Raw genomic sequence first — 26,244 nt, forward strand, 5'->3', positions numbered from 1 at the left:
TGGTGGTGTTGTAGCCACATGGTGGTGGTGTTGTGGCCACATGGTGGTGGTGTTGTGGCCACATGGTGGTGTTGTGGCCACACGGTGTTGTAGCCACGTGGTGGTGGTGGTGTTGTAGCCACGTGGTGGTGTTGTGGCCACATGGTGGTGTTGTGGCCACATGGTGGTGGTGTTGTAGCCACATGGTGTTGTGGCCACATGGTGGTGTTGTGGCCACATGGTGGTGTTGTAGCCACATGGTGGTGTTGTAGCCACATGGTGGTGTTGTGGCCACATGGTGGTGTTGTGGCCACATGGTGGTGTTGTAGCCACATGGTGGTGTTGTGGCCACATGGTGGTGTTGTAGCCACATGGTGTTGTGGCCACATGGTGGTGTTGTGGCCACATGGTGGTGTTGTAGCCACATGGTGGTGTTGTAGCCACATGGTGGTGTTGTGGCCACATGGTGGTGTTGTAGCCACATGGTGGTGGTGTTGTGGCCACATGGTGGTGGTGTTGTGGCCACATGGTGGTGGTGTTGTGGCCACATGGTGGTGGTGTTGTGGCCACATGGTGGTGGTGTTGTGGCCACATGGTGGTGTTGTAGCCACATGGTGGTGTTGTAGCCACATGGTGTTGTTGTGGCCACATGGTGGTGTTGTAGCCACATGGTGGTGGTGTTGTAGCCACATGGTGGTGGTGTTGTAGCCACATGGTGGTGTTGTAGCCACATGGTGGTGTTGTAGCCACATGGTGGTGTTGTAGCCACATGGTGGTGGTGTTGTAGCCACATAGTGGTGTTGTAGCCACATGGTGGTGGTGTTGTAGCCACATGGTGGTGTTGTAGCCACATAGTGGTGTTGTGGCCACATGGTGGTGGTGTTGTAGCCACGTGGTGGTGGTGGTGTTGTAGCCACGTGGTGGTGGTGGTGTTGTAGCCACATGGTGGTGGTGTTGTAGCCACATGGTGGTGTTGTGGCCACATGGTGGTGTTGTAGCCACGTGGTGGTGGTGTTGTAGCCACATGGTGGTGGTGTTGTGGCCACATGGTGGTGTTGTGGCCACATGGTGGTGTTGTGGCCACATGGTGGTGTTGTAGCCACATGGTGGTGGTGTTGTGGCCACATGGTGGTGTTGTGGCCACACGGTGTTGTAGCCACGTGGTGGTGGTGGTGTTGTAGCCACGTGGTGGTGTTGTGGCCACATGGTGGTGTTGTGGCCACATGGTGGTGGTGTTGTAGCCACATGGTGTTGTAGCCACATGGTGGTGTTGTGGCCACATGGTGGTGTTGTAGCCACATGGTGGTGTTGTAGCCACGTGGTGGTGTTGTGGCCACATGGTGGTGTTGTGGCCACATGGTGGTGTTGTGGCCACATGGTGGTGTTGTAGCCACGTGGTGTTGTGGCCACATGGTGGTGTTGTAGCCACATGGTGTTGTGGCCACATGGTGGTGTTGTGGCCACATGGTGGTGTTGTAGCCACATGGTGGTGTTGTAGCCACATGGTGGTGTTGTGGCCACATGGTGGTGTTGTGGCCACATGGTGGTGTTGTAGCCACATGGTGTTGTGGCCACATGGTGTTGTTGTAGCCACATGGTGGTGTTGTTGTGGCCACATGGTGGTGTTGTAGCCACATGGTGTTGTTGTAGCCACATGGTGGTGTTGTAGCCACATGGTGGTGTTGTGGCCACATGGTGGTGGTGTTGTGGCCACATGGTGGTGTTGTAGCCACATGGTGGTGTTGTGGCCACATGGTGGTGTTGTAGCCACATGGTGGTGTTGTGGCCACATGGTGGTGTTGTAGCCACATGGTGGTGTTGTGGCCACATGGTGGTGGTTTTGTGGCTACATGGTGGTGTTGTAGCCACATGGTGGTGTTGTGGCCACATGGTGGTGGTGTTGTAGCCACATGGTGGTGTTGTGGCCACATGGTGGTGTTGTAGCCACATGGTGGTGTTGTGGCCACATGGTGGTGTTGTAGCCACGTGGTGGTGGTGTTGTGGCCACATGGTGGTGTTGTAGCCACATGGTGGTGTTGTGGCCACATGGTGGTGTTGTAGCCATGTGGTGGTGGTGGTGTTGTAGCCACGTGGTGGTGGTGGTGTTGTAGCCACGTGGTGGTGGTGGTGTTGTAGCCACGTGGTGGTGGTGGTGTTGTAGCCACATGGTGGTGGTGTTGTAGCCACATGGTGGTGTTGTGGCCACATGGTGGTGTTGTAGCCACGTGGTGGTGGTGTTGTGGCCACATGGTGGTGTTGTAGCCACGTGGTGGTGGTGTTGTGGCCACATGGTGGTGTTGTAGCCACGTGGTGGTGGTGGTGTTGTGGCCACATGGTGGTGTCCGTTGTTGTTCACCATGACCAGACGGCCACAGCTTAATAGTCTGCTTTGACTGAGGCATAAACGGAAATACCCAACACTCTTCCTGATCTTTTTGGATGACACCTTGTTCCTTTTCTGGTTGGCTTTTTAAAAAACTGATGTATGGGATGGCTCCGTGTCTGTGGGTGTATGGGATGTCTGCGTGTCTGTGGGTGTATGGGATGTCAGCATGTCTGTGGGTGTATGGGATGGCTGCGTGTCTGTGGGTGTATGGGATGTCTGCGTGTCTGTGGGTGTATGGGATGGCTGCGTGTCTGTGGGTGTATGGGATGTCTGCGTGTCTGTGGGTGTATGGGATGTCTGCGTGTCTGTGGGTGTATGGGATGTCAGCGTGTCTGTGGGTGTATGGGATGTCTGCGTGTCTGTGGGTGTATGGGATGTCTGCGTGTTTATGGGTGTATGGGATGTCTGCGTGTCTGTGGGTGTATGGGATGTCTGCGTGTCTGTGGGTGTATGGGATGTCTGCGTGTCTGTGGGTGTATGGGATGTCTGCGTGTCTGTGGGTGTATGGGATGTCTGCGTGTTTATGGGTGTATGGAATGTGTTTCGGTTTATGGGTGTATGGGATGTGTTCGTGTTTATGGGTGTATGGGATGTGTTCGTGTTTATGGGTGTATGGGATGTGTTTATGGGTGTATGGGATGTGTTTATGGGATGTGTTTGTGTTTATGGGATGTGTTCGTGTTTATGGGTGTATGGGATGTGTTAATGGGATGTGTTAATGTTTATGTGTGTATGGGATGTGTTAATGGGATGTGTTAATGTTTATGTGTGTATGGGATGTGTTAATGGGATGTGTTAATGTTTATGTGTGTATGGGATGTGTTAATGGGATGTGTTAATGTTTATGTGTGTATGGGATGTGTTAATGGGATGTGTTAATGTTTATGTGTGTATGGGATGTGTTTATGGGATGTGTTAATGTTTATGTGTGTATGGGATGTGTTAATGGGATGTGTTTATGGGTGTATGGGATGTGTTTATGGGATGTGTTTATGGGTGTATGGGATGTGTTTATGTTTGGGTGTATGGGATGTGTTTATGTTTGGGTGTATGGGATGTGTTTATGTTTATGGGTGTATGGGATGTGTTTATGGGTGTATGGGATGTGTGTATGGGTGTATGGGATGTGTGTATGGGTGTATGGGATGTGTGTATGGGTGTATGGGATGTGTTTATGTTTATGGGTGTATGGGATGTGTGTATGGGTGTATGGGATGTGTTTATGGGTGTATGGGATGTGTTTATGGGTGTATGGGATGTGTGTATGGGTGTATGGGATGTGTGTATGGGTGTATGGGATGTGTGTATGGGTGTATGGGATGTGTGTATGGGTGTATGGGATGTGTGTATGGGTGTATGGGATGTGTGTGTGTGTATGCGATGTGTTTATGTTTATGGGTGTTGCAGTTTTTTCCAGGACTTTTTATTTTTTACATCACGCGTTCTCTTCTGTCTCTCCATCTCTCTCTCTCCATCCCTCTCTCTCTCCCTCCATCCCTCTCTCTCTCTCCCTCCATCCCTCTCTCTCTCCCTCCATCCCTCTCTCTCTCTCTCCATCCATCCATCCATCCCTCTCTCTCCCTCTCTCTCTCCCTCCATCCATCTCTCTCTCTCTCTCTCTCTCTCTCTCTCTCTCTCTCTCTCTCTCTCTCTCTCTCTCTCTCTCTCTCTCTCTCTCTCTCTCTCTCCCTCCATCCATCTCTCTCTCTCTCTCTCTCTCTCTCTCTCTCTCTCTCTCCCTCCATCCATCTCTCTCTCTCTCTCCCTCTCTCTCTCCCTCCATCCATCTCTCTCTCTCTCCCTCTCTCTCTCTCTCTCCCTCCATCCATCCCTCTCTCTCTCTCTCTCCCTCCATCCATCTCTCTCTCTCCCTCCATCCATCTCTCTCTCTCTCTCTCTCTCTCTCTTCCCTCTCTCTCTCTTCCCTCTCTCTCTCTCTCTCTCTCTCTCTCCCCTCTCTCTCTCCATCCATCTCTCTCTCTCCCTCTCTCTCTCTCTCTCTCTCTCTCTCTCTCTCCCTCTCTCTCTCTCTCCCTCTCTCTCTCTCTCCCTCTCTCCCTCTCTCTCTCCCTCCATCCATCTCTCTCTCTCTCTCTCTCTCTCCCCTCTCTCTCCATCCACCCCTCTCTCCCTCCAACCCTCCATCTATCCGTTTATACTCCAGATCACACTGTGACTAATGAATGGGAGCTGCTGTGTTCAGCTTTGCTTGCTCTGACTTCACAAAGCGTAGGCTCTTTACATTAAACTGTGTGTTTCTCCTCTTCCTCTTCCTCTCCGCTCAACGTACATGAATATACATTGGGTGCCTATAGCTGCGCGCCACTGGTCATATGCATACGGGCGTAAGTCTTTGTCATAGTGGCGGTTGTACTATCTGTAGTCAACCCTCATTGTCATTCCCTTAGTCCAGCGTTTCCCAAACTCGGTCCTGGGGACCCCAAGGGGTGCAGGTTTTTGTTTTAGCCCCTAACACTACACAGCTGATTCAAATAATCAACTAATCATCCAGCTTAAATGATTAGAATCAGCTGTGTCGTGTTAGGGGCCAAAACGTGCACTCCTTGGGGTCCCGAGGACTGAGTTTGGGAAACACTGCCTTAGTCCCTAGGTTGTACATAACAAAGGTTAAGACAAGAGGATTCTAGTGTCCCACAACTCTTTGCAAAAATGGTGAATAATTCTAAACAATGGGTCCAGCGATGCTAGTAAAAAAAAATTCTAATGCTTTCTTGTGGAATTATTTTTATTCTAACCTGGGTATCTTCAACCTAGATCAGTTCCAGGATGCTAGTTAGCCTAGCTAGTAATTTGTAGCGGCAGATGCGGTAGCATAGTGCTAGCATGACTAACTAAAGATGCTAGTTAGCCTAGCTAGTCATTTGTAGCGGCAGATGCGGTAGCATAGTGCTAGCATGACTAACTAAAGATGCTAGTTAGCCTAGCTAGTATTTTGTAGCGGCAGATGCGGTAGCATAGTGCTAGCATGACTAACTATAGATGCTAGTTGGTAGCTGCAGTTGTCAGCGAATATACACTTTGGACAGTGCAGCATTTTGGTTTTGAGATCAAATTATTCATATGATTGGACAGTACAGAATGTCGTCTTTTTATATAAGGTTATTTTCATATACACTACCGGTCAAAAGTTTTAGAACACCTACTCATTCAAGGGTTTTAATTTATTTTTATAATGTTCTACATTGTAGAATAATAGTCAAGACATCAAAACTATGAAAAACACATATGGAATCATGTAGTAACCAAAAAAGTGTTAAACAAATCTAAATATATGTTATATTTGAGATGATTCAAATAGCCACCCTTTCCCTTCATGACAGCTTTGCACGCTCTTGGCATTCTCTCAACCAGCTTCACCTGGAATGCTATTGGCTAATTTTCACCAGTAGTGTACATATTTGTATTTATTTAAATGTAACCTTTATTTAACTAGGTAAGTCAGCTAAGAATAAATTATTGTATATCTGGTTTAGAAATGGAAGCACTATATATCTAGTCCCCCCTGCAGATACCGCTACTGTCTATGAATGTATGTGTGCTTTTAGACTTTACATATGTACTGAATAAAAATAGAAACGCAACAAATTGTTCATCCCATGTTTCATGAGTTGAAATAACTGATCCCAGAAATGTTCCATACGCACAAAAAGCTTATTTCTCTTTATTTTGTGCACAAATTTGTTTGCAATCCTGTTAGTGAGCGTTTCTCATTTGCCAAGAGAATTAATCCGCCTGACGTGTGGCATATCAAGAAGCTGATTAAACAGCATTATCATTGCATAGGTGCACCTTGTGCTGGGGGCAATAAAAGGCCACTCTAAAAAATATGCTTTTTTTGTCACAGAACACAATGCCACAATGTCTCAAGTTTTGCTGGAGCGTATAGTTGGCATGCTGACTGTAGGAATGTCCACCAGAGCTGTTACCAGAGAATTGAATGTTAATTTTTCTACCATAAGCCGCCTCCAACGTAGTTTCAGAGAATTTGGCAGTATGTCCAACCGGCCTCACAACCACAGACACCATGTGTAACCACGCCAGCCCAGGACCTCCACATTCGGCTTCTTCACCTGCGGGATCGTCTGAGACCAGACACCCGGACAGCTGATGAAACTGAGGAGTGTTTCTCCCTGTAATAAATCCCTTTTGTGGGGGAAAACCCCCAGTCATGTGAAATCCATAGATTTAGGGCCTATTGAATTCATATCAGTTGACTGATTCCCTTATATGACCTTTAACTCAGTGAAACCGTGGAAGTTGTTGCTTGTTGTGTTTTTATATTTGTGTTCAGTATACGTGTGTATTAGCTGTGCTAGCAAGGCAAAGTTAACAGGGTTCTATTAGTGTCTATGCATTCTCTTATTCTTAACATGTACAGTATGTGCTAACAATGACTTGGTGAATATATATGTGCACTCTTAACCTTCTACATATGGCTAGGTATATTCAATATCACACACACACACACACACACACACACACACGAGTCTGTGAATATATATGTGCTCTCTTAACCTTCTACATATGGCTAGGTATATTCAATATCAACACGCACACACACACACACACACACACACACACACACACACACACACGAGTCTGTGAATATATGTGCTCTCTTGCCTTCCACATATATGTGCTCTCTAACACACACACACACACACACACACACATACAGGACTCTGAATATATGTTGTCTCTAAGCCCCTGCGTTGCTACCAAAGCTAACACAACTATGTTCTGACATAAACAGGTAACTGCCAAAATAATGGAAACACTATAAGGGATACAAAGTATATTGAAAACGGGTGCTTCCACACAGGTGTGGTTCCTGAGTTAATTAATCAATTAACATCTCATTATGTATAAAAATGCTGAGCAGGTCATTATTTTGTCTATCTTGGCTATGTCCCCATAGGACGACAACGCCCCCATCCACAGGACACGAGTGGTCACTGAATGGTTTGAAGAGCATGAAAACGTTGTTGACTAAATGCCATGGCCGTCTAAGTCACCAGATCTCAACCCAAATTGAACACTCGTAGGAGATTCTGGGGGCGCCGCCTGAGACGGTGTTTTCCAACACCATTTGGCAAAACACTGCATGATGTAATGCCTCGTGGAATAATGGTGTTGCCATTCCTCTATAGTTCCAGATGCTTGGAGAGTCTAATACCAAGGCACGTTGAGGCTGTTCTGGCTCCTGGTGGCCCAACGCCCTGTTAAGACACTATGTTGGTGTTTCCTTTATTTTGACAGTTACTTGTATATGTGCTCTCTTAGGTATAGCACATTAATGTAAAGGCTAACACACATATAACCTCTCTGAATATATGTGAATACATGTACTCTCTTAGGCTTCAACATATATGATATTCTACTACCTAACACACATATAACCTCTCTGAATATATGTGAATACATGTACTCTCTTAGGCTTCAACATATATGATATTCTACTACCTAACACACATATAACCTCTCTGAATATATGTGTGTATTGTATGTTTTCTCTCTGCTCACTGCTCCCTTCCCTTCCTGCTCTCTGGCCTGGTTGTTTTCAGAGATGGTAAACCAGCTCAATGCTCTCAGCTGCTTAGCCGGAGACCCTGAGGACTACTTCCTAAAGCTGGCTAGTAAAAGGCCAAGCAGCGCTCAGTCTCCCTCCCAAGGTCTTTCTGTTTTCAACTTTCAACCTTTTCTCTTTTTCTTTCTCACTCGTTCTCACTGCCTCGTTCTGTTGTTCTGTCCCGTTTTGTCTTGTTCTTTCTAACTCTCGTTTCTCTCTCTCTACTGCCCTAGCTCTCTCCCTCTACTGCCCTAGCTCTCTCTCTCTACTGCCCTAGCCTCTCTCTCTACTGCCCTAGCTCTCTCTCTCTACTGCCCTAGCCTCTCTCTCTACTGCCCTAGCTCTCTACTGCCTAGCTCTCTCTCTCTACTGCCCTAGCTCTCTCTCTACTGCCCTAGCTCTCTCTCTACTGCCCTAGCTCTCTCTCTACTGCCCTAGCTCTCTCTCTAGCTCTACTAGCTCTCTCTACTGCCCTAGCTCTCTCTCTCTACTGCCCTAGCCTCTCTCTCTACTGCCCTAGCTCTCTCTCTCTACTGCCCTAGCTCTCTCTCTACTGCCCTAGCTCTCTCTCTCTACTGCCCTAGCTCTCTCTCTACTGCCCTAGCTCTCTCTCTACTGCCCTAGCTCTCTCTCTAGCTCTCTCTCTCTGCCTCTCTCTACTGCCCTAGCTCTCTCTCTCTACTGCCCTAGCTCTCTCTCTCTCTACTGCCCTAGCCCTAGCTCTCTCTCTCTACTGCCCTAGCTCTCTCTCTCTACTGCCCTAGCTCTCTCTCTACTGCCCTAGCTCTCTCTCTCTCTCTACTGCCCTAGCTCTCTCTCTCTCTACTGCCCTAGCTCTCTCTCTCTCTCTACTGCCCTAGCTCTCTCTCTCTACTGCCCTAGCTCTCTCTCTAGCTCTCTCTCTCTACTGCCCTAGCTCTCTCTCTCTGCCCTAGCTCTCTCTCTACTGCCCTAGCTCTCTCTCTCTACTGCCCTAGCTCTCTCTCTCTCTCTCTGCTGCTCTCTCCTACTCTCTCTACTGCCCTAGCTAGCTCTCTCTCTCTACTGCCCTAGCTCTCTCTCTCTACTGCCCTAGCTCTCTCTCTCTACTGCCCTAGCTCTACTGCCCTAGCTCTCTCTCTCTACTGCCCTAGCTCTCTCTCTCTCTCTGCCCTAGCTCTCTCTCTCTACTGCCCTAGCTCTCTCTCTCTACTGCCCTAGCTCCCTAGCTCTCTCTCTCTCTCTCTACTGCCCTAGCTCTCTCTCTCTCTACTGCCCTAGCTCTCTCTCTCTACTGCCCTACTGCCCTAGCTCTCTCTCTACTGCCCTAGCTCTCTCTCTACTGCCCTAGCTCTCTCTAGCTCTCTCTCTCTACTGCCCTAGCTCTCTCTCTCTCTCTCTCTCTCTACTGCCCTAGCTCTCTCTCTCTACTGCCCTAGCTCTCTCTCTCTACTCTACTGCCTAGCTAGCTCTCTCTCTCTACTGCCCTAGCTCTCTCTCTCTACTGCCCTAGCTCTCTCTCTACTGCCCTAGCTCTCTCTCTCTCTGCCCTAGCTCTCTCTCTCTACTGCCCTAGCTCTCTCTCTCTACTGCCCTAGCTCTCCCTAGCTCTCTCTCTCTCTCTCTACTGCCCTAGCTCTCCCTCTCTCTCTCTCTACTGCCCTAGCTCTCTCTCTCTCACTGCCCTAGCTCTCTCTCTCTCAACTGCCCTAGCTCTCTCTCTAGCTCTCTCTCTCTACTGCCCTAGCTCTCTCTCTCTCTCTCTACTGCCCTAGCTCTCTCTCTCTGCCCTACTCCCTAGCTCTCTCTCTCTCTCTACTGCCCTAGCTCTCTCTCTCTCTCTACTGCCCTAGCTCTCTCTCTGCCCTAGCTCTCTCTCTCTACTGCCCTAGCTCTCTCTCTACTGCCCTAGCTCTCTCTCTCTACTGCCCTAGCTCTCTCTCTCTCTCTGCCCTACTGCCCTAGCTCTCTCTCTCTCTGCCCTAGCTCCTCTCTAGCCCTAGCTCTCTCTCTCTACTGCCCTAGCTCTCTCTCTCTACTGCCCTAGCTCTCTCTCTCTACTGCCCTAGCTCTCTCTCTCTGCTGCCCTAGCTCTCTCTCTCTACTGCCCTAGCTCTCTCTCTACTGCCCTCTCTCTCTCTCTACTGCCCTAGCTCTCTCTCTCCCTAGCTCTCTCTCTACTGCCCTAGCTCTCTCTCTCTCTCTCTCTACTGCCCTAGCTCTCTCTCTCCTGCCCTAGCTCTCTCTCTCTCTACTGCCCTAGCTCTCTCTCTCTCTCTCCTGCTCTCTCTCTCTCTCTCTACTGCCCTAGCTCTCTCTCTCTACTGCCCTAGCTCTCTCTCTACTGCCCTAGCTCTCTCTGCCTAGCTCTCTCTCTCTCTGCTAGCTCTCTCTCTACTGCCCTAGCTCTCTCTCTCTACTGCCCTACCTCTCTCTCTCTACTGCCCTAGCTCTCTCTCTCTACTGCCCTAGCTCTCTCTCTCTACTGCCCTAGCTCTCTCTCTACTGCCCTAGCTCTCTCTCTACTGCCCTAGCTCTCTCTCTCTCTACTGCCCTAGCTCTCTCTCTCTACTGCCCTAGCTCTCTCTCTACTGCCCTAGCTCTCTCTCTACTGCCCTAGCTCTCTCTCTACTGCCCTAGCTCTCTCTCTCTACTGCCCTAGCTCTCTCTCTACTGCCCTAGCTCTCTCTCTACTGCCCTAGCTCTCTCTCCTGCCCTAGCTCTCTCTCTCTCTACTGCCCTAGCTCTCTCTACTCTAGCTCTCTCTCTCTACTGCCCTAGCTCTCTCTCTCTCTACTGCCCTAGCTCTCTCTCTACTGCCCTAGCTCTCTCTCTCTACTGCCCTAGCTCTCTCTCTCTCTACTGCCCTAGCTCTCTCTCTCTACTGCCCTAGCTCTCTCTCTCTACTGCCCTAGCTCTCTCTCTCTACTGCCTAGCCTCTAGCTCTCTCTCTCTCTCTCTACTGCCCTAGCTCTACTGCCCTAGCTCTCTCTCTCTACTGCCCTAGCTCTCTCTCTCTCTCTCTACTGCCCTAGCTCTCTCTCTACTGCCCTAGCTCTCTCTCTCTCTACTGCCCTCTCTCTCTCTACTGCTCTCTCTCTCTACTGCCCTAGCTCTCTCTCTCTACTGCCCTAGCTCTCTCTCTCTCTCTACTGCCCTAGCTCTCTCTCTCTACTGCCCTAGCTCTCTCTCTCTCAGTGCCCTAGCTCTCTCTCTCTCTCTGCCCTAGCTCTCTCTCCTGCCCTAGCTCTCTCTCTCTCTACTGCCCTAGCTCTCTCTCTCTGCCCTAGCTCTCTCTCCTGCCCTAGCTCTCTCTCCTGCCCTAGCTCTCTCTCTCTCTACTGCCCTAGCTCTCTCTCTACTGCCCTAGCTCTCTCTCTCTCTACTGCCCTAGCTCTCTCTCTCTCCCTCTCTGTACCATTGGTGATGTAGTCGTGTTGCCTGGTGTTCTCGTGTTACACTTCAGATTACGTTTAGTACATTGGTTGGTTTTCATTGGCTGGTTTTCTTGTCCTTTTTCAGTTTGCCCTCTTGGTGTCCAAGCCCCCGAACCCTGAACCTCCCCCTTTTGTCTGCAATTTGTAGTGAACCAATGATCAGTCATATTCCTCATTTCTGGTGTTGCTTTGTCACCATAGAGAAAACAACACACACAATGCTGCTGCCACTTGTGACAATGATGGCCTAATATGGCCCAGAATGCAGCAGGAGAAATACCACACCGTATCAGCTACTACCACTTCACTACATATTCACACACACTCTCCCACACTCTCTCTCTCTCTCTCTCTCTCTCTCTCTCTCTCTCTCTCTCTCTCTCTCTCTCTCTCTCTCTCTCTCTCTCTCTCTCTCTCTCTCTCTCTCTCTCTCTCTCTCTCTCTCTCTCTCTCTCTCTCTCTCTCTCTCTCTCTCTCTCTCACACACACACACACACACACACACACACACACACCACACTCGCTCACTCAGGCAATAGACTTTCTCACGCTCACACACCACATTCAGAAGCACACACAGTTAGCATTTTGTTTCTCACACACTGTTGAGACACAGACACACACACACACACCACCTAGACAGGCATTGTTGTCTTGATGAGGAAGAAGATGAATCTCTTGAACTCTGTAGCACCTCCCAGCCTGCACTAGTGGTTCTCATGGCAACCCGGTTCCATCAATCTCTGCTGGACTCCAACTGTAGTGAAGCTGGACAGCGATGGACAGGCATTAACCAGTCACCTTTTACCAGAAGGAAGGAAAACTTCTGGAAACCAAATGAACTCGAGTGGTTCACTCCAAAGTGCAGATTGTTTTTGTACTCTTTTATTTCTGTATGTTTGTCTTCATTTTGACTCTTTCATCAGGGTTTTTTGGTTGTGAGGATGTTTCATCTCGTTTTCTTCCGCTAGTTTGAACTATTTTCCTTTCTTTTTTTTTTGTTTGTTTTTGTTTTGCTAAATTTGTTCTTTCGTTCCTGCATTGTTTTGGTTCCCATGGCGACAGAGCTGATCAGTAAGCTGAACTTCCTGGAGGAGGATCAGGACACACCCCCTGCCCTCTGCTCCAATCCCTTCGAAGATCCGGTTGATGATGTTGATGACCCCTCCCACCTGGAACACACCAATCACTTCAACCCGTTCGGTGATGATGATGATGATGGTAGGCTTGACCTTTGACCTCTATATGCCTGTTCTGTCTCTCTCTGTCTCTCTCTCTGTACTGTATGTCTACCTGTCTATAAGGGACTAGGGGTTTTAGCAGTTTGATTCACATTGCATGGCCAAAAGCATGTTGAACATCTCATTCCAAAATCATAGGCATTAATATGGAGTTGTTCCCCCCTTTGCTGCTATAACAGCCTGCACTCTTCTGGGAAGCCTTTCCACTAGATGTTGGAACATTGCTGCAGGGACTTACTTCCAATCAGCCACGAGCATTAGTGATGTTGGGCGATTAGGCCTGGCTCGCAGTCAGCGTTCCAAGTCATCCCAAAAGGTGTTTGATGGTGTTGAAGTCAGGGCTCTGTGCAGGCCAGTCAAGTTCTTCCACACTTATCTCGACAAACCATTTCTGCATGGACCTCACTTTGTGAACAGGGGCATTGTCATGTTGAAACAGGGAATGTGCTTCCCCAAACTGTTGCCACAAAGATGGAAGCACAGAATGGTCTAGAATGTCATTGTATGCTGTGGGGTTAAGATTTCCCTTCTCTGGAACTAAGGGGCTCGAACCATGAAAAACAGCCCTAGACCATTATTTCTCCTACACTAAACTTTACAGTTGGCACTATGCATTAGGACAGGGGTGTCCACATAATGTAGGTGTACATTATACCTCCTCCACCAAACTTTACAGTTGGCACTATGCATTGGGACAGGGGTGTCCACATAATGTAGATGTACATTATACCTCCTCCACCAAACTTTACAGTTGGCACTATGCATCGGGACAGGGGTGTCCACGTAATGTCGGTGTACATTATACCTCATCCACCAAACTTTACAGTTGGCACTATGCATTGGGACAGGGGTGTCCACATAATGTAGATGTACATTATACCTCATCCACCAAACTTTACATTTGACACTATGCATTAGGACAGGGGTGTCCACATAATGTCAGTGTACATTATATCTCCTCCACCAAACTTTACAGTTGGCACTATGCATTGGGACAGGGGTGTCCACATAATGTAGATGTACATTATACCTCCTCCACCAAACTTTACAGTTGGCACTATGCATTGGGACAGGGATGTCCACATAATGTAGGTGTACATTATATCTCCTCCACCAAACTTTACAGTTGGCACTATGCATTGGGACAGGGAGTGTACATTATACCTCCTCCACCAAACTTTACAGTTGGCACTATGCATTGGGACAGGGGTGTCCACATAATGTCAGTGTACATTATACCTCCTCCACCAAACTTTACAGTTGGCACTATGCATTTGGACAGGGGTGTCCACATAATGTCAGTGTACATTATACCTCCTCCACCAAACTTTACAGTTGTCACTATGCATTGGGACAGGGATGTCCACATAATGTCAGTGTACATTATACCTCCTCCACCAAACTTTACAGTTGTCACTATGCATTGGGACAGGGGTGTCCACATAATGTCAGTGTACATTATACCTCCTCCACCAAACTTTACAGTTGTACATTATACCTCCTCCACCAAACTTTACAGTTGTCACTATGCATTGGGACAGGGGTGTCCACATAATGTAATGGTGTACATTATACATTATACCTCCTCCACCAAACTTTACAGTTGGCACTATGCATTGGGACAGGGGTGTCCACATAATGTAGGTGTACATTATACCTCCTCCACCAAACTTTACAGTTGTTGGCACTATGCATTGGGACAGGGGTGTCCACATAATGTGTAGGTGTACATTATACATTATACTCCTCCACCAAACTTTACAGTTGGCACTATGCATTGGGACAGGGGTGTCCACATAATGTAGGTGTACATTATACCTCCTCCACCAAACTTTACAGTTGGCACTATGCATTGGGACAGGGGTGTCCACATAATGTAGGTGTACATTATACCTCCTCCACCAAACTTTACAGTTGGCACTATGCATTGGGACAGGGGTGTCCACATAATGTAGGTGTACATTATACCTCCTCCACCAAACTTTACAGTTGGCACTATGCATTTGGGACAGGGGTGTCCACATAATGTAGGTGTACATTATACCTCCTCCACCAAACTTTACAGTTGGCACTATGCATTGGGACAGGGGTGTCCACATAATGTAGGTGTACATTATACCTCCTCCACCAAACTTTACAGTTGGCACTATGCATTGGGACAGGGGTGTCCACATAATGTAGGTGTACATTATATCTCCTCCACCAAACTTTACAGTTGGCACTATGCATTGGGACAGGGGTGTCCACATAATGTAGGTGTACATTATACCTCCTCCACCAAACTTTACAGTTGGCACTATGCATTGGGACAGGGGTGTCCACATAATGTAGGTGTACATTATACCTCCTCCACCAAACTTTACAGTTGGCACTATGCATTGGGACAGGGATGTCCACATAATGTCAGTGTACATTATACCTCCTCCACCAAACTTTACAGTTGGCACTATGCATTGGGACAGGGGTGTCCACATAATGTAGGTGTACATTATACCTCCTCCACCAAACTTTACAGTTGGCACTATGCATTGGGACAGGGGTGTCCACATAATGTAGGTGTACATTATACCTCCTCCACCAAACTTTACAGTTGGCACTATGCATTGGGACAGGGGTGTCCACATAATGTAGGTGTACATTATATCTCCTCCACCAAACTTTACAGTTGGCACTATGCATTGGGACAGGGGTGTCCACATAATGTAGGTGTACATTATACCTCCTCCACCAAACTTTACAGTTGGCACTATGCATTGGGACAGGGGTGTCCACATAATGTCCTCCTCCACCAAACTAATGTCTATGCATTGGGACAGGGGTGTCCACATTATACCTCCTCCACCAAACTTTACAGTTGGCACTATGCATTGGGACAGGGGTGTCCACATAATGTAGGTGTACATTATATCTCCTCCACCAAACTTTACAGTTGGCACTATGCATTGGGACAGGGGTGTCCACATAATGTAGGTGTACATTATACCTCCTCCACCAAACTTTACAGTTGGCACTATGCATTGGGACAGGGGTGTCCACATAATGTAGGTGTACATTATACCTCCTCCACCAAACTTTACAGTTGGCACTATGCATTGGGACAGGGATGTCCACATAATGTCAGTGTACATTATACCTCCTCCACCAAACTTTACAGTTGGCACTATGCATTGGGACAGGGGTGTCCACATAATGTAGGTGTACATTATACCTCCTCCACCAAACTTTACAGTTGGCACTATGCATTGGGACAGGGGTGTCCACATAATGTAGGTGTACATTATACCTCCTCCACCAAACTTTACAGTTGGCACTATGCATTGGGACAGGGGTGTCCACATAATGTAGGTGTACATTATACCTCCTCCACCAAACTTTACAGTTGGCACTATGCATTGGGACAGGGGTGTCCACATAATGTAGGTGTACATTATACCTCCTCCACCAAACTTTACAGTTGACACTATGCATTGGGACAGGGGTGTCCACATAATGTCAGTGTACATTATACCTCCTCCACCAAACTTTACAGTTGGCACTATGCATTGGGACAGGGGTGTCCACATAATGTAGGTGTACATTATATCTCCTCCACCAAACTTTACAGTTGGCACTATGCATTGGGACAGGGGTGTCCACATAATGTAGGTGTACATTATACCTCCTCCACCAAACTTTACAGTTGGCACTATGCATTGGGACAGGGGTGTCCACATAATGTAGGTGTACATTATACCTCCTCCACCAAACTTTACAGTTGGCACTATGCATTGGGACAGGGGTGTCCACATAATGTAGGTGTACATTATACCTCCTCCACCAAACTTTACAGTTGGCACTATGCATTGGGACAGGGGTGTCCACATAATGTAGGTGTACATTATACCTCCTCCACCAAACTTTACAGTTGGCACTATGCATTGGGACAGGGGTGTCCACATAATGTCAGGTGTGGGACAGGGGTGTCCACATACATTATACCTCCTCCACCAAACTTTACAGTTGGCACTATGCATTGGGACAGGGTGTCCACATAATGTAGGTGTACATTATACCTCCTCCACCAAACTTTACAGTTGGCACTATGCATTGGGACAGGGGTGTCCACATAATGTAGGTGTACATTATACCTCCTCCACCAAACTTTACAGTTGGCACTATGCATTGGGACAGGGGTGTCCACATAATGTAGGTGTACATTATACCTCCTCCACAAACTAATGTAGATGCATTGGGACATTATAATGTCCATTATACCTCCTCCACCAAACTTTACAGTTGGCACTATGCATTGGGACAGGGGTGTCCACATAATGTAGGTGTACATTATACCTCCTCCACCAAACTTTACAGTTGGCACTATGCATTGGGACAGGGGTGTCCACATAATGTAGATGTACATTATACCTCCTCCACCAAACTTTACAGTTGGCACTATGCATTGGGACAGGGGTGTCCACATAATGTAGATGTACATTATTATGGGGTCGACATCAAAGACTGATTTATTATCCTATATTATATGCATTGGGACAGGGGTGTCCACATAATGTAGATGTACATTATTATGGGGTCGACATCAAAGACTGATTTATTATCCTATATTATATTTATATTTTATATTGTGTTTTCAATCCACGTTTATTGACATAGTTGTTGAAAGATGTATTTTATTGCTCTGAGGTTGTTTATAAAATGCCTGGCAAACTAAATGTTACCCTTTTGTTGCTGTCGAGATGTCAGGCAAACTAAATGTTACCCTTTTGTTGCTGTCGAGATGTCAGGCAAACTAAATGTTACCCTTTTGTTGCTGTCGAGATGTCAAGAAATGTCACGTAGCATTGTGAATCCTGTGTGTTTATGTATTCTGTCAGTAAAGCAGAATACTGACAGACAGACAGCTAAGATAATATTGACCCATCTCTCTCTCGCCCTTTCTCTCTGTCACAGGACCCCCCTCCCTGCCCCCCTCCCTCACCCTCCGACAGGACCCAGAGGCCTACTATGTCCAGGAACCCTCCAACCCCTTCGACGAGGACGAAGTCAACACACACTCGCTCACAGAGTACAACCCGTTTGACGAGCCCGACCAGGACCCAGACCTAGTCCCCGACCCCCAGGGGCCCCAGGTCCAGCAGTCGGAGGCTCCCAAACCCAGGGGGAGGAAGGGGGTCAGGCCGGTGGATATGAGCAAGTACCTGTATGCTGACACCAACCCACCACCAGAGGACCAACTGGATGAGTGAGTTACAGGGGGGATGTGGGGGGGTAAAGAGAGGAGATTTGGGGATGATGTCATAAAGTGAATTTGTTCTCTAGTGTGTGTCAGGGTTTCTGATTTTTAATTTAACAGCCATTTGAGAAATGCACTGGACCCATATATATGTATTGGGTCACTCTCATTGGGTCACTCTCATTGGGTCACTCTCATTGGGTCACTCTCATTGGGCCACTCTCATTGGGTCACTCTCATTGGGTCACTCTCATTGGGTCACTCTCATTGGGTCACTCTCATTGGGTCACTCTCATTGGGCCACTCTCATTGGGTCACTCTCATTGGGTCACTCTCATTGGGTCACTCTCATTGGGTCACTCTCATTGGGCCACTCTCATTGGGTCACTCTCATTGGGCCACTCTCATTGGGCCACTCTCATTGGGTCACTCTCATTGGATGCATAAGCCATGAGGCCCTCACAGTGCTCGGAACAACAGCCAATCACATTTAGATGACGGTAATTCATCGGAACAGAGCATTCAACTCATGTAATGAAGCAGCTAATCAAACGTAGTTTTCAAACATTTGCCAAAATGCAATTGGTGGGAAAACAACATTCTAAACAGAGCACCTTCAAAACGACCAGGAAGCTCTAATGAGCCACAGAGGAATGGAGGATCATGAGCTTCTTTTAATTAAAATAGCTGTGGAGGGTTTCAGATAGAGGTCGATCAAGTATGATTTTTCAACGCCGATACTGATACCGATTATTGGAGGACCAAAAAAAGCCGATACCGATTAATCGGCCGATTTAAAAAAAAAAAAAAAAAATTAAAAACCATTTTTTAAAAATAATAATAATAATGTTTTATTTGTAATATTGACAATTACAACAATACTGAATAAACACTTATTTTAACTTGATATAAAACAGCAATAAAATCAATTTAGCCTCAAATAAATAATGAAACATGTTCAATTTGGTTTAAATAATGCAAAAACACAGTGTTGGAGAAGAAAGTAAAAGTGCAATATGTGCCATGTAAAATATGTGCCATGTAAGAAAGCTAACGTTTCAGTTCCTTGCCCAGAACATGAGAACATATGAAAGCTGGTGGTTCCTTTTAACATGAATCTTCAATATTCCCAGGTAAGAGATTTTAGGTTGTAGTTAATATAGTATTCATAGGACTATTTCTCTCTATACGATTTGTATTTCATATACCTTTGACTATTGGATGTTCTTATAGTCATTATAGTATTGCCAGTGTAACAGTATAGCTCCCGCCCCCCTCCTCGCCCCTACCTGGGCTCGAACCAGGAACACATCGACAACAGCCACACTCGAAGCATCGTTACCCATCGCTCCACAAAAGCCGCGGCCCTTGCAGCCCAAGGGGAACAACTACTCCAGATCTAAAAGCGAGTGACATTTGAAACAGTATTAGCGCACACCCAGCTAACTAGCTAGCCATTTCACATCGGTCACACCAGCCATTAGGCTGATAGTCTTGAAGTCATAAACAGCGCTGTGCTTGCGAAGAGCTGCTGGCAAAACGCACGAAAGTGCATGAAATGATTACGGGCCTGCTGCTGCTCAGTCAGACTGCTCTATCAAATCATAGACTTAATTATAACATAATAACACACAGAAATACGAGCCTTTGGTCATTAATATCATCGAATCCGGAAACTATAATTTCGAAAACAAAACGTTTATTATTTCAGTGAAATACGGAACCGTTCGGTATTTTATCTAACGGGTGGCTTCCTTAAGTCTAAATATTCCTGTTACATTGCACAACCTTCAATGTATGTCATAATTACGTAAAATTCTGGCAAATTAGTTCGCAATGAGCCATGCAGCCCAAACTGTTGCATATACCCTGACTCTGCGTGCAATGAACGCAAGAAAAATGACACAATTTCACCTGGTTAATATTGCCTGCTAAACTGGATTAGTAGTTATAACTAGTGATTATGATTGATTGTTTTTTATAAGATAAGTTTAATGCTAGCTAGCAATTTACCTTGGCTTCTACTGCATTCGCGTAACAGGCAGGCTACTCGTGGAGTGCAATGGTTAGAGCGTTGGACTAATTAACTGTGCGGTTGCAAGATTGGAACCCCTGAGCTGACAAGGTAATAATTTGTCGTTCTGCCCCTGAACAAGACAATTAACCCACAGTTCCTAGGCCGTCATTGAAAATAAGAATGTATTCTTAACCGACTTGCCTAGTTAAATAAAAATGATAAAAATATATATATATATTTTTTTAATAATCGGAAAACGGCGCCCAAAAATACCGATTTCCGATTGTTATGAAAACTTGAAATCGGCCCTAACTAATCGGCCATTCCGATTAATCGGTCGACCTCTAGTTTCAGATCACAAGCCCGTTGGCCTATGCCTATTTCGGAAGCTCTCAATTTGGGCAGCGTGTGCGTGGTCACAGGTCTAGCTGACTTATTGAGTTGCGTCTGTCAGTGTGAAGAAAATGTGTGGTGTATAATTTAAAATGGTGAAGATATAGGCCAGTCTCTCTCCAGAATGGCTCAGCTGTCTCCAGACCGTTAAAATGGTGAAGATATAGGCCAGTGTCTCTCCAGAATGGCTCAGCTGTCTCCCGACAGTTAAAATGGTGAAGATATAGGCCAGTCTCTCTCCAGAATGGCTCAGCTGTCTCCAGACCGTTAAAATGGTGAAGATATAGGCCAGTCTCTCTCCAGAATGGCTCAGCTGTCTCCCGACCGTTAAAATGATGAAGATATAGGCCAGTCTCTCTCCAGAATGGCTCAGCTGTCTCCAGACCGTTAAAATGGTGAAGAATGGCCAGTTAAAATGGTGAAGATATAGGCCAGTCTCTCCAGAATGGCTCAGCTGTCTCCCCAAAAAAATGGTGAAGATATAGGCCAGTCTCTCTCCAGAATGGCTCAGCTGTCTCCCGACCGTTAAAATGGTGAAGATATAGGCCAGGAATGGCTCAGCTGTCTCCAGAAAAATGGTGAAGATATAGGCCAGTCTTCTCCAGAATGGCTCAGTTAACAGTTAAAATGGTGAAGATATAGGCCAGTCTCTCTCCAGAATGGCTCAGCTGTCTCCAGACCGTTAAAATGGTGAAGATATAGGCCAGTCTCTCTCCAGAATCTCAGCTGTCTCCAGAATGGCTCAGCTGTCTCCCGACCGTTAAAATGGTGAAGATATAGGCCAGTCTCTCTCCAGAATGGCTCAGCTGTCTCCAGACCGTTAAAATGGTGAAGATATAGGCCAGTCTCTCTCCAGAATGGCTCAGCTGTCTCCCAACAGTTAAAATGGTGAAGATATAGGCCAGTCTCTCTCCAGAATGGCTCAGCTGTCTCCCGTTAAAATGGTGAAGATATAGGCCAGTCTCTCTCCAGAATGGCTCAGCTGTCTCCAGACCGTTAAAATGGTGAAGATATAGGCCAGTCTCTCTCCAGAATGGCTCAGCTGTCTCCAGACCGTTCATTCATTGTTTCATTGTGTGAATTGTTTGCCTTTGTATTGTTTATTTGTATTTATTCTCCATTACATATGTCACCAGTAGTAAATGTACCATTAATCCCCATCATTTGGTTACATTTTATGTTAATGCATGTATTAATTACAGTAATCTCCAGTTCTCATTCTCGGAGTGGGAACGTTGTTTGCAGAGTTCACAACCTGTTACACTTTGTGAGAAACAACAAGGATCATTTAATAACCATTCTTTTTTGCGATTTGTACTTTTTCATTGTCTTTTGTTTGGAGTGCTCCATGTGAGGGAACCATGTGAGGGAACATGTCCGCTCTCTCTGTCTGGCTCCATGTGAGGGAACGGGTACATGTCTGCTCTCTCTGTCTGGCTCCATGTGAGGGAACGGGTACATGTCTGCTCTCTCTGTCTGGCTCCATGTGAGGGAACGGGTACATGTCTGCTCTCTCAGGCCCGATAATGTTGAGGAAGAACACGCATGCCTGAGCCCGTAGAGATGTACCTGGCCTGATAATGTTGAGCACACGCATGCCTGAGCCCGTAGAGATGTACCGGGCCTGATAATGTTGAGGAAGAACACGCATGCCTGAGCCTCAGGCCCGATAATGTTGAGGAAGAACACGCATGCCTGAGCCCGTAGAGAAGTACCTGGCCTGATAATGTTGAGGAAGAACACGCATGCCTGAGCCCGTAGAGAAGTACCTGGCCTGATAATGTTGAGGAAGAACACGCATGCCTGAGCCCGTAGAGAAGTACCTGGCCTCCTGCACGGAAATGTAGGAAAGTGTGTTTGTTTAACATCCATTGCGAATGATAATATATTAAATCTACAGTTCCTCACAATAAATGATTGTAAAATCTTTCCACCAATCTAGTCACCAATCCTCAGTGTGAAAGAGCAGGGCAGTTATAGTTATAGTCCTACTGCAGCATCTAATCACCAATCCTCAGTGTGAAAGAGCAGGGCAGTTATAGTTATAGTCCTACTGCAGCATCTAATCACCAATCCTCAGTGTGAAAGAGCAGGACAGTTATAGTTATAGTCCTACTGCAGCATCTAGTCACCAATCCTCAGTGTGAAAGAGCAGTCCTACTGTCCTAGCATCTAATCACCAATCCTCAGTGTGAAAGAGCAGGGCAGTTATAGTTATAGTCCTACTGCAGCATCTAATCACCAATCCTCAGTGTGAAAGAGCCAGTTATGTTAAAGATCTAACAGTGTGATTTAGGGCAGTTATAGTCCTACTGCAGCATCTAATCACCAATCCTCAGTGTGAAAGAGCAGGGCAGTTATAGTTATAGTCCTACTGCAGCATTGACCTATAGGCTGTGAGTTCCATGTGCTAATTAGCCGCCAATGGATCACAGTGAATCAATGTGTCCATGTAACAGAGGCTGGATCACAGTGTCCATTTTAACAGAGGCTGGATCACAGTGAATCAATGTGTCCATGTAACAGAGGCTGGATCACAGTGTATCAATGTGTCCATGTAACAGAGTCTGGATCAATGTGTCCATGTAACAGAGGCTGGATCAATGTGTCCATGTAACAGAGGCTGGATCAATGTGTCCATTTAACAGAGGCTGGATCACAGTGTATCAATGTGTCCATGTAACAGAGGCTGGATCAATGTGTATCAATGTAACAGAGGCTGGATCAATGTGTCCATTTAACAGAGGCTGGATCACAGTGTATCAATGTGTCCATGTAACAGAGGCTGGATCAATGTGTCCATGTAACAGAGGCTGGATCACAGTGTATCAATGTGTCCATGTAACAGAGGCTGGATCACAGTGTATCAATGTGTCCATGTAACAGAGGCTGGATCACAGTGTATCAATGTGTCCATGTAACAGAGGCTGGATCACAGTGTATCAATGTGTCCATGTAACAGAGGCTGGATCACAGTGTATCAATGTGTCAATGTAACAGAGGCTGGATCACAGTGTATCAATGTGTCCATGTAACAGATTCTGGTGATTTGAACTTTTAAGATTTGTAGCATTTTTATGATTAACCACGTGACAATGATTTTGAGAAACGAGAAGGTTATTATTGATATTAAACACGAAAATGCGCATATGAAAATAAGAACTGACACGCGGAACGGTAGAAATGATAAGATACATTTGAAGCGTCGCCAAACTTGAAACTCACGCGCCGCCCTAGGAACTCTTTATAAAATATTTGCCTCCACGTTTCCACGGTCAGATTTTGGCTACAGGCTCCTTATGAAGCAAGGTAAGACATGCTTCATTATATGAAATAAAACATTCAGGTTACAGACAATGAAGTATTTTCAAAGTGCACGCTGCCTCCGGCTCACATTGTAAACGGGTGAAGGTAGCGCTCTGAGCCTGTCGCCCCTGCACCTGAATGGTGAATGGGAGGCGCGCTTCAACTACCAGTTGAGAATTTTTTTTTTTTTTGTGTGTTTAACACGTGATTGCATTTAGCATTTTGGCGCAATGAATGGGTTTATTAACAGCATGTTTTACTCCAGCAGCAACCAGCCGAGGAGATGCAGGAGAAATCCTCCTCAAAATAGTCTCTGAACGCTGTGCGCGTGTGATAGTTGTGTTGGATAAATAAGATACGCGATGACCAATGAAAATACACACAGGCCTATTTAATTCCGCTAAATTATGCAAATGACCTATAGACCTATAAGCATGACGGTCAAATGTATTTCCGTCAGATTAATAAAACAACTATGGGTTTATTTTTTTTCTCCTTGTCCTTTCTGCCCGGCAACAGTTTTATTTATCGGCAACAAAAAAGGACAAAAGCAGTCAATTGCCAGCTAACAGAAACCCTGGTGTGTGTATCTGTGTTTGTCTTCGTGTGTGTGTATCTGTGTTTGTCTTGGTGTGTGTGTCTGTATATGTGTGTGTGTAACCTTGTGCAAGTTGCACAAGGCCCCCCCAACTCTAAGACACAGAGTGACTTGGGAGCTCTTTCAGAAACAAGGACTCGGTTGTTCCCTGCATTCTTTCTGCTTGTCTGCCCCCTCTATCCCCCCTCTATCCCCCTCACCTCCGTCCTCCATCCCTCTTCACCCCCTCTCACTACAAAATACTGCCTCATGACTCCTTGTCGAACAGCAATTTACAATTAGTTAAACCTTCCATTTTGGTGAGTTGTGGAGGTGGGGTACAGTTCTCTTGGGTAAACTCTAAATTAACTTGGATATAATACATAAGCCTATCTTTCCTATTCAGTTTGGGTTGAGGGGATATTTCCTATGGTGACCCTTGGTGACCCTAGAATACTCAACCCCCTGGCTAACATTCCTCCTCCCAACCCCCTGGCTAACATTCCCACTCCCAACCCCCTGACTAACATTCCTCCTCCCAACCCCCTGGCTAACATTCCTCCTCCCAACCCCCTCGCTAATATTCCTCCTCCCAACCCCCTGACTAACATTCCTCCTCCCAACCCCCTGGCTAACATTCCTCCTCCCAACCCCCTGACTAACATTCCTCCTCCCAACCCCCTGACTAACATTCCTCCTCCCAACCCCCTGACTAACATTCCTCCTCCCAACCCCTGACTAACATTCCTCCTCCCAACCCCTGGCTAACATTCCTCCTCCCAACCCCCTGGCTAACATTCCTCCTCTCAACCCCCTCCCAACCCCTGGCTAACATTCCTCCTCCCAACCCCCTGGCTAACATTCCTCCTCCCAACCCCTGGCTAACATTCCTCCTCCCAACCCCCGCTAACATTCCTCCTCTCAACCCCCTCACTAACATTCCTCCTCCCAACCCCCTGACTAACATTCCTCCTCCCAACCCCCTGGCTAACATTCCTCCTCTCAACCCCCTGGCTAACATTCCTCCTCCCAAACCCCTGACTAACATTCCTCCTCCCAACCCCCTGACTAACATTCCTCCTCCCAACCCCTGACTAACATTCCTCCTCCCAACCCCTGACTAACATTCCTCCTCCCAACCCCTGACTAGCATTCCTCCTCCCAACCCCCTGACTAGCATTCCTCCTCCCAACCCCCTGACTAACATTCCTCCTCCCAACCCCTGACTAACATTCCTCCTCCCAACCCCTGACTAACATTCCTCCTCCCAACCCCCTGACACATTCCTCCTCCCATCCCCCTGGCTCATTCCTCCTCCCAACCCCTGGCTAACATTCCTCCTCCCAACCCCTGACTAACATTCCTCCTCCCAACCCCCTGACTAACATTCCTCCTCCCAACCCCTGACTAATATTCCTCCTCCCAACCCCCTGGCTAACATTCCTCCTCCCAACCCCCTGGCTAACATTCCTCCTCCCAACCCCCTGACTAACATTCCTCCTCCCAACCCCTGACTAACATTCCTCCTCCCAACCCCTGACTAACATTCCTCCTCCCAACCCCCTGACTAACATTCCTCCTCCCAACCCCCTGACTAACATTCCTCCTCCCAACCCCCCAACCCCCTGGCTAACATTCCTCCTCCCAACCCCCTGGCTAACATTCCTCCTCCCAACCCCTGACTAACATTCCTCCTCCCAACCCCCTGACTAACATTCCTCCTCCCAACCCCTGACTAACATTCCTCCTCAACCCCTGACTAACATTCCTCCTCCCAACCCCCTGGCTAACATTCCTCCTCCCAACCCCCTGACTAACATTCCTCCTCCCAACCCCTGACTAACATTCCTCCTCCCAACCCCCTGGCTAACATTCCTCCTCCCAACCCCCTGGCTAACATTCCTCCTCCCAACCCCTGGCTAACATTCCTCCTCCCAACCCCTGACTAACATTCCTCCTCCCAACCCCCTGGCTAACATTCCTCCTCCCAACCCCTGACTAACATTCCTCCTCCCAACCCCTGACTAACATTCCTCCTCCCAACCCCTGGCTAACATTCCTCCTCCCAACCCCTGGCTAACACTCCTCCTCTCAACCCCCTCACTAACA

The 26,244-nt window shown here is 47.1% G+C and overlaps 1 protein-coding gene across 1 annotated transcript in view; it reads left to right on the plus strand.

Moving 5' to 3' along the window:
• ehbp1 (EH domain binding protein 1) overlaps positions 1-26,244 on the plus strand; it is a 447,197-nt gene that overhangs the window by 130,909 nt on the left and 290,044 nt on the right. The window contains 3 exon segments of the mRNA XM_065022884.1: positions 7,951-8,058; positions 12,437-12,592; positions 17,560-17,851. Of these exon segments, the coding sequence (XP_064878956.1) occupies positions 7,951-8,058; positions 12,437-12,592; positions 17,560-17,851 (556 nt within the window).

Source organism: Oncorhynchus nerka, linkage group LG10 (genome assembly GCF_034236695.1).
Source record: "Oncorhynchus nerka isolate Pitt River linkage group LG10, Oner_Uvic_2.0, whole genome shotgun sequence".
Taxonomy (NCBI): Eukaryota; Metazoa; Chordata; class Actinopteri; order Salmoniformes; family Salmonidae; genus Oncorhynchus; species Oncorhynchus nerka.